Source organism: Sinocyclocheilus anshuiensis, unplaced genomic scaffold (assembly GCF_001515605.1).
Source record: "Sinocyclocheilus anshuiensis isolate Anshui unplaced genomic scaffold, SAMN03320099.WGS_v1.1 scaffold1102, whole genome shotgun sequence".
Lineage (NCBI taxonomy): Eukaryota > Metazoa > Chordata > Actinopteri > Cypriniformes > Cyprinidae > Sinocyclocheilus > Sinocyclocheilus anshuiensis.
The window spans coordinates 830,585-840,579 of NW_015539924.1; the positions used below are offsets into that span (position 1 = coordinate 830,585).

At 33.2% G+C, this 9,995-nt stretch overlaps 1 protein-coding gene across 4 annotated transcripts in view; it reads right to left on the reverse strand.

The window, feature by feature from the left end:
* Positions 1–4,223: 4,223 nt before the first annotated feature.
* kiaa1549la (KIAA1549-like a) overlaps positions 4,224–9,995 on the reverse strand; it is a 55,083-nt gene continuing 49,311 nt past the window's right edge. For 3 of the 4 annotated variants that reach the window (XM_016483723.1, XM_016483721.1, XM_016483720.1), the window contains 6 exons: positions 8,569–8,937; positions 8,333–8,430; positions 6,697–6,836; positions 6,426–6,583; positions 6,143–6,217; positions 4,224–5,031 (listed from right to left, as the gene is read on the reverse strand). In XM_016483723.1, the coding sequence (XP_016339209.1) occupies positions 6,188–6,217; positions 6,426–6,583; positions 6,697–6,836; positions 8,333–8,430; positions 8,569–8,937 (795 nt within the window). In that variant the 3' untranslated portion in view covers positions 4,224–5,031; positions 6,143–6,187. The remainder of the gene's footprint in view (positions 5,032–6,142; positions 6,218–6,425; positions 6,584–6,696; positions 6,837–8,332; positions 8,431–8,568; positions 8,938–9,995) is intronic. The other variant, XM_016483722.1, reaches the window with a different exon arrangement.

A 9,995-nucleotide genomic window follows, 5' to 3' on the forward strand; every position in this document is an offset into this window, starting at 1 on the left:
AGGTTTTTACCTCCAGAACCCGACTGTCACACTCTATTATTAATTAATCATTGGTTTTACAGTTCTTTTGGGTGCCATAGTGGTACATCAATAGTTTACCTTAAAAAAATGCTATTGGTTATTTCTACAAAGAACACACATTGAGCAATAATACAGTGGTGGCAATAATAATAGGGCATGTTGTGAGACTACATGAGGTAAGTGATAAAAAACAAACAAACACTAAAACAGTTATTAAATTAAAAAAAGAAGTTGCTCATCTGTGGTCTGCAGCTAATGGTAACAATGCTGCATTCAGTATATTTATAGAATGGTTGTCAAGCACACAGTTCAGTGTTGCAAAGGAAGGATATAAAGAACTTAGAGGGTGCTGCAGCAGTCTTCTGTCTTACTGAGAAGGAGTTTGGGTGGTGAGGGTCATTGTTCTTAGTCTACAGAGCCGGCGTGGGGCAGCTGAAACATAGATTCACCCTCTCCAACTATTAATTACTCAGGCAGTCATCCAGTAAGCTCCTTATCACATGCAGCTGCCACTTTCACCAGAGCTGTGCAGCATTAGTATCACTGCTGGATTGTTACCACAACTTCCGTGAGTCCTTCAGTTTGTTGTGTGTGTGTGTGTGTGTGTGTGTGTGTGTGTGTGTGTGTGTGATCATGCGGCAATGTTCTTTTAAGGTTACCTAACTCAGTTCAAGTCATACTCTATATGCGAAATTCAAAATTAATTTAGTTCTTGAATATTTGCATTTGCATATCCCATAGCGGTTCATATGAGTTAAAATGTTAGAAAAATAAGTCTTTGGCTTTAGCAAATTCTAGATTCTAAAGTGAATAGATTATATGCATCCAAAATAGTGCCATGTTTATTAAATATTCAAAAGAGCTGTAATAAACCACAGGGACCGTAACACAAAATGAGCATTTGCTGTTATGCTTTCAGTGTAAAGAGCTGCGATGCAGGAAATACACGGACAGTGAAAAATTAAGCCGCTTGAGATAAATATGCAAATATCCTCCTGGCGTATTTAAAATGTAAACATCTTCGGTTAATAATATCACTGCTTCGCCTACCTACATTCTCTCTGTAATCCAAGAGCCACGTGATGCCTCGAGGACCCATATTTTTTTATCATTTTTTACTTTCCCCAACTTGTTAAAAATGCATGCCTGAATTCGCATTATGTCACTTTATGGCTTTCTTAAATGAGAATCACTTTAGCTTTAACCATATTTAGTTCACTTAAGCTGTGTTTTCTCTCTCTCTCAGTGGAAATGTAAATCCTCCGAGTGGCTGATACCCTCCACTCGGATCATTTGCTGAGTGCTGTGCAATTCCCATTTGTTTGCCTTTCAGTGATTGCACATTAATTACTGAAAGAGGCGATTAAACATCTCTTATTACACCAGGCCTCCTAGGCAGTCCACGCGAGCTGAGCCAGCAGAGCTTGAAAGGGCTCCAAACGCTTATTTACATCCTTCACAACAGTGCAAGTAGCCCAAGCCTAAGGTAAAGTTGCTGCTCTGGCTCTAAGGCCAAACATCTTTGACAAGCCAAAGGATCAGTGAGAAAAAGATAAAGTGACAATTTCAGTAAACTGCATACAGGTCAATGATGTACAAGTCTGTCCATAATACTCATATAGCAAAACAATATATATTTTTTTTTCTGGCCAAAATATATTTTAAATATATGCTAAATATATAATCTTAACGGTTAAGCTTAATTAAATATATAATTTTGAAATTGCTGTCATATACCAAAATATATTTTGGGGGCAAGAAAATAAATTTCCAGTCTTACAGTAATCTACATTTAGGTTTTATTCATTATTTATTTTTAATCCAATGTGTTTACATGTTACAGACAACAAATAGATTGTTCGTCAAATGTGACGGGAATGTATTTTCTTGGACTGAAATGTATGGTGAGCAAAATATATTTGAAATACTTTTAAAAAGTATATACATGATTTATATTTTTTAAATATAGATTCAGATATATACAAAAATGGCCAAAAATATATATTGGCTGAAAATATATTACAAAAATATATTTTGAAACATATTTTAGCAAATATATACGAGTAAAGACAAATATTTTATAAATAAATAATAAATAATGCAATAAATAAATTAATGTTTGTTTAATAAGGTTTTGGAAAATATTTATACCATTTTCAAGAAGTATTTAAAAATAATGACTCAAAAAATATCACGTGGCGTAGCCATCAAATAAAAAGTGTACTGTATGTGTACACATCATAATCATTATTTTCAAAAAAGTTTCTAAATAAATAATAGTTTAATTTACGTACACACACACACGCAGCATTTACAATGTTTTTTAAGTAATAGATCTAGGTCTCAAGGGGTGACAATAAATTGCAGGTCTAAAGTGCAAAGGTGTCCAACATCACCCTCATTCACCCTGGTTTAGCAATAGCCTCTAATTAGTAGTTTTTGTTACCTGCGTAGTGTTCTTTGGTCACTATTAAACTAAATGATTGCCAGCCTAGTCATAATGTAAGTCGTTTGGTGTGAATTATGACCAAAAATCCATTTACTCTATGTAGCGTTACCTGCAGTATAAGGAGAACCGTGATTAGCGCTTTAAATGCTGCCAGACATGTGGGAGAGACAAGCCTCGTCCCTGCAGTGAATGATGTGACTCGTGTGGCTCTGAATGGCTTTGCTGTCACAGTAAAGGGCCACAGACGAGATCGAAGTGGACAGGCCGCTTTTGTCGTTAGAGAAACTCACCTCAGCCGGTCTGACAGCCTGCCCTCCCGGACAGTCCACAAGTCAGGCCGATGAAAGACACCTTGGCAGGTAGGGATGTGAGTGAATGGATCCCCTCAAGGGAAGGGGATAGCAACAAGGGACGGCACCTTAATATCCAAAGCTGGAAATACGGCTCGAAATGTGCTTAAAATAGAGTTAGGGGACATAATGGATTTTACAACGATAATAAAAGCCGCTCCATCAATGCCAGGAATGATTTTGTAACGGAGGAAGGTTTTGGTTGCAGTGGAGAACTAAAATAAAGGGGGAGTGCTGCCCTCTAGTGGACAGGACATGAAACGCTAAGCAAAGCTAGGCTAGCAAGGTCATAGGTATTGTTTACACACAAAAATAAGACTCTACACACGATATTAAGCCATTTTATCATTTTTTTTAAATGATCAAATGTTTCTTAGTTTTTATTAGATTCAGTGTGTAACCCACAAAAAATGAGTCCTTCAAAGCGTTAAACCATTATAATGATGGTTATTTGACATGTTATGCTAAATAAAATAATCAGGAAGAAAATAAGTAGAACGTTTGAAGCGAATTATTTTTGTTACAGTAACGAATGAAAATATACAGTACATCTGGCAAATATGGAGTTGTTTAGTGTTGTATAAGTAGGAAAAGAAGTCGACATCTTATTTGTTATGATGATGTACACAATGAATATTACACAATTTTCTCACATAGGTTCACAACGAGGCATTTTTTTGTTCTTTTTTGTAGTTTTTTTTTTTTTTTTTTTTACAGTTGAAGCACAATATCTTACAGTTTTTAGCACAATGTCCTCCACTGTTGGCCAAAAAAGGGTGATTCAATTGATATAAAAATATGAAAAGAAAATGCTTTAAAAAGGAACAATTACATGATAGATATTTGCACATCCCCTGCACCACCGAAGTTAAACGGAAAGGACAACGTTTATTTAAACACAAATCAAACAGTAGTGGCATTTGTAATAATTTACACAACACATTATGTAATTTTCAAAATCCGATTATGTACCTTGATTCATTCTGCAAATGGGCCTCGAACAAAACAACGAAAGGTTTGTAAAGTACATTGAAAGGTAGCGTCTATTTAATGGGATACTTCTGCTGTGATTAACCTTTTTGCAATAGATTTCCATCCTATAACTGCCCAAAGAAAATATGCGACTTACTTGACATACAAAGCCCTTATGAATCATATGTCCGGACTACATGCATTAGACTCATTCTCTTAAGAGCACATGCCAATGTTACTTCTGTAACACTGTACTTGCTTAGTTATAGCGAATTTATGTCTTATTAAGATAGTATGCTACCGTTTCAATTTGATTTTATATGATCAATATATTCTAAATCAAATTTCAAGTCAATTTTGGTGTATGCTGCATATTTTATTTCATATATATATATATATATATATATATATATATATATATATGTGTGTGTTTTGGTACCTTTTATAAGGCAATAAAATATGTAGTTATAGTTAACTCTTCCAGTAGTTACAAAAAGGCTAGTAAAAATATGAATCCCTTCATCTATTCATCATTTATCAATCTCTTTGTCCACTAAACCTTTATGGCTATCTTCCCATGTCAAACCTAAACGTTTCATGCCTTTCATGAACAGTTGTGCATCGTGAAACACTTTATTACAGCATAAACTATGGTATTTAAAAAAAAAGAAAAGGCTTATACAATTTTTTTTGCATTGTGACTACAGTAAATACAGTAAAGGATGTCGCATCCCTCCAAATGTTTGATTTCTTTTACATCATTCATCGTCATCGTCGCTTTTTTTTACGTAAGCTGTACAGAGTGCACGAAAAGAATCGCCTGCAATAATATTCGTTTCTTTAAAAAAAAATGCATGACTGAGAGCAAAAGACACAGATAGGCATCGATGAAGCAAGGAAAGCCCAAGATGGAAAAAAATACATTTCAGTTTTTTGTTATTAGTAACTTGGGTGTTTAAAACACACATAAAACCACCTGCATTAGATACAACACTTCTTAGTTTGAAAAAGCTTTAAGAAAACACAGTTTTGGCCAGTGAGGCAACCTGTTGTTTGTTTGTGGTGATTTACCCTCACTGTAGACGTTGATTAATAACGGGTGCTGCATCTCGCTTAGGCTGGCAGGCGAGTTTGTGGCTTGTGGGTCTAGTTGGCTGTTCGGCCGAGCATCGTGGTCGGTTGGGGCCGCTGAATCCAAAATTTCAGAGTAGGCGACGATTCTTTTTGGTGGTTCAAACCCTGAAAGATAAAACCACATAGCAGCTTCTTAAAGGAACAGTGCATCCTCATGTCATCCCAAACCTATTCCAAAATACAGGTTTGAAACAATACGAGGGTGAGTAAAAAAACTAAAATAATAACAACAACAACAGAATTAAATTTTTTTATATTGCCTTGTATGGACAATTATTTGATTATATAATTTTTAAAAAGGTCAAAAATAATTATAATGTAAAATCTTTAATATTTTGAATTAAATTAATAATCTTTAATATTAAGAATTAAATTAATAATAAATGTACAATTATAATTTAATTTATTTACCTTTTTTTAAATTAACAGTTAAAAAAACAATTAAGCTGAATTTTCAGCATAATTACTCCAGTCTTCAGTGTCACGTGATTCTTCAGAAATCATTCTAATATGCCGAGTTGGTGCTCAATAAACATTTATTATAATTATCAATATTGAAAACAGTTTTTGCTGCTTAATACATCCGTGGAAACTGTGATACACAACCATTTAAAAGTCTGGTAAGATTGAAAAAAAAAAAAACTTTTATTCAACAAGGATGCATTCAACTAATTAAATTAAAAGAAAATTAAAACAATTAAAAGTAACTATATGTTGAAAAAGATTTCTATTTCAAATGAATGATGGTTTTTAAAATTTCTATTTATAAATAAAATCCTGAAAAAAATGTATCAGGGATTACACAAAAATATTAAGCAGCAAAAATTGTTTCCAGCATTGATTATGATAATAAGAACTATTATTAATTGAGCACCAACAATAATCCTTTAACTGAGCACCAAATCAGCATATTTTAATGATTTCTAAAGGATCCAGACACTGAAGACTAGAGTAATGGCTGCTGAAAATTATTTATTTTAAATTGTATTCATATTTCAAAATATTACTTTTTGTACTTAATTTTTGATTAAAAAATGCTTAAAAAAAGACTACTTTTGAAAAATTATTTAAAAAACGTAATTATTCCAAACATTTGATCATTAGTGTATCCAATTATTGTTTTTTTTATAATTTTCCAAGAAATGTAAAATATTTTTTATTTATAATCAGCTCACGTGGCTGTGTAAATGGCTAATAATCTAAAACTCCAAAGTACCCTGGTAAATGACTGTGTCTGCTCAACATCAGAAAGGACTCCAATTCAGCAGATGGTCTCCAGGTGACACTGGTTCTGTAAGAAATTTTCAAACGAAAGAAAATTACATTCACTTTTAGGATAACACAACAGAGACAATCCAGATGAATAAAGGTTGGTTGTTGATTCTTTGAGGACAATAACAAGATGTGAAGGTAATGAGGTCACAATACCAGAGATGTGTTAGGAGTCATCGGGTAGGGTTAGTCACACTGGAGGAACTGTATATAGAAACAGAGCTTGCCTTTACCGTGTCATTCCACTGATGTGGAAGGTCCTCTGGCTCTGGAGGGTAGGACATCCAAGACGGGCTCCGGTAGGAGGACGGTGGAGACAGGACGAAGTAGTCCGAGTAGCCGGGCCGGTTGGCAGATATGGCATATACTGCTGTCATTGGGTTTCCTGTAAACGTTGGAAGGCAGATACAAATATTTTTTGACATCTTTGGAAACCAAAAATCTCCAAAATTGATACAAAATGTGGTATTATAATAACGTTTACCAAAACACACTGACCTGAGTAGCTTGCCATAGACTCGTCGACAGTGACAGCAGGGAAAGGAGCTCGGTTGATTGGCAGGTAGGGGGTGCCATTGTGCTGACTCATTTCTGAGGCCTCAGAGACACAAGGCTTCAGATTCATGTCTGGTGTGGAGCTACAAAAAGAGATGAAGTCTTGTTATAATGTGATCAAACCACCAGGGGGCAACGCTGGCCGGCATCGCCTCAGAGCCGCATAACACACCTCAGTGCAGTCAGCAGCACTGACAACCATGCAAAGCACCTTTAATGCATGCCAGCCACAGCATCTCAGAGGAAAAAATCTTGTTTAAATATACATGAGGCTCATCTCAATAACGCTGGCAATGTGATGCTGTAATGCTATGTGCTATGACACTGTCAGGGGAAAGAAATGTGCAAAAAACCTTGTCGTTGGGACAGTACGTCCCTCAGATGTTCATAAACATCAGCTGGAAATGTATTTCTACCAAATCTACCTCTAAAATGCAAAGTGACAGTCAATGATCATCAGAGAAACTGATAAAGCAGTTAATAAAAAATGTATGAATTAAAAAAGTTAAATCAATAGATATAATTTTAAAAAAGTCAATCAATATATCATAATTATTCACATGTGGGTAAGTAGGTGCTATTAGATTTATTTATATATATTTAAAAATTCAGATAAACAAGCAAACTAAATATTTTACTAACTACTAATTTAAAAATATTGCTGAATAAAAATACAAAATAATGAAAATAATTCTGTTAATTTCTCATTACAAAATGACTAATAAATGCATTTTTAATTTGTTCAAATTGAGGATCGTTGATTCTTAATTTATCTACATGCTAAATGTTCATTTCTTGATTGATTAGTTCTTTTCTAAATTTGATTTATAATTTTTTCCCCCCCAAATGATCACTGACACATTTGGCCTGCCATAAAAGGATACATATATTATGTACCTTTTAGGTAGATATGATACAAAACCACACTAAAACACAACAAAACAAAATGTACAAAAGTCCAAACATGAGTATGAACATGTATTTTAAGGTTTCTCTCACCATTTTAGAGAAGTATATAATTAATATAAAATACTCCATAAAATGATAAATCTATATAATTAAAATACGAAAAATTATTTTGTGCAAATGCTTTTAATTTATAATATAATATAATATAATAATATAACACAAAAATAAAATACAAAAGATTATTTTGCACCAATGTGTGCAAATGCTATCAAATTTATAATATAATAAAATATAAAACAAAAATAAAATATATATTTAAGTTTAGTTATATATTTTTGTATTAATTTTATGCTTGATTTTGTAGCATGCACTTAAACAATGCTATCAATATATTAATATAATATAATATAATAACAAAAATAAAACACACACATATATTTAAGTTTAGTTATATATTTTTAAATAAATGTTATGCTTGATTTTGTAGCATGTACTTAATGCTATCAATGTAATATAATATAACACAGAGATAAAATATATATTTAAGTTTAGTTTTTTTTTTTAAATTAATTTTATGCTTGATTTTGTAGCATGCACTTAAACAATGCTATCAATATAATATAATATTATATAATAAATATAATGCAAGGTATTTTGAGGTTTCTCTCACCATCTTAGTGAAGTTCCAGGTGGGGCTCCACCTCTTGGAGGGATGAGGGGTGGCGGGGAACCCAAACCCATATCAGGCAGCTGGGTAAACCTGAACCCCTGCAGAGCCAAGCACAATCACCAGTGAACTTTCTAAATACTTATATGGTGACATATATCAACATATCACCCTATATGCCCAAAATACAAACAATCAATGAACTGCAAACATGAGTGGCGTTGAAGACTGGCACTCACTGGTTTGGGGAGGCTACACTGGTGCATATCCGGTCCAAAGGAGGAGCCGCGCTGTAGAGCTCCACTGGGGTGGTTCATAGTCCCAGGTGCGCTGGTAACTCCGTCCAGGTAAGGGCTACCGTGGCTGGGGTTGTATGGACTGTGAGGGTGGTGGTGATGGTGGTGGTGGTTGCTCGGGGTTGGCTCGGCAGAGGCCAAACCAAAGGCGTTGTCCAAGAGGAGGTGCATCTGTTGCCTCACTTCATCGATCGAGGGCTGCGAGCTCAGGGTGGACGAGTCGGAGTGGCCTTTGACCTGGTGACCACCGCCGAAACCCAAGGAACTCAGAAGGCGGTCCACATCTGTCTCTTCAATTGGCTCGGGCTCACCCTGAGGTGGGTTCAATGATGAGACATCATCAAATAACTAGTTAAATAATCTACTCATTTTTTGTTAAAACTTTTCAGGTTGTGATGTTTCAAAGTGTTGAAACTTTCCATTCATTTCCAGTTTTAATTAAGATTTTAAATCACTTTTTTTTTTTTTTTAGAGAAGACTCGGACTTATATTTATACTTATACTTTTGTAGGTCAACTGTATTGCAAATACTCTGAAAACTCAGCACTTTTAAAAGCTCAGCACAATCACGGCTATTATCCAATATCACATTTCCAATCTAAATCTAGGAAACGAAATATTATATTAATTACTAATATAGAAAAAAAAACATCTTTTAGTTTCCCTCTAATGTCTGTACCCTTAAACATCAGTTGAAAATGTATTTCTACCATACCTTGGCAATGTGATCATCAATAATGTGACAATTGAGAAACTGATTTCTATTAAGAAAAAAATAAATCAATATACTAATTGAAAAAAAGATAAATACATTTATAAATAAATGATATTAACATGTCAATATAGTATTTGCTATTTGTTAAAAAAATGTTTAACATATTTCAAAAATATCTTATTCATAAAAATGTAGATAAATATGCAAATAAAAGCTAAATATTTGACCAATTACTACTACAGAAATTATAGTGATAAAACTAAAAACAATGAAAATTATATTGAATTTCTCATTACAAGATACATTTTTTTTTCATTTGTACAAGTATAAGAGATTCTTAATTTATCTACATGCTAAATGTTGTTTTATTGGTTTATAATAGTTTTCTATTGATTAATCAATTATTCAGTTGAATTATTGATTTCTTAAATGTTTTTTATTCTAGTGCTGTCAAATGATTAATCGCGATTAATTGCATCCAAAATAAAAGCTTTTGTTTACATTATATATGCATGTGTACTGTGTATATTTATTATGTACATATAAATACACACACATACAGTATATATTTTGAAAATATTTACAAGTTTATACATTTATATATTCATATTCTTATATTTTATATTATATATAAATATATTTAATATATAAACAA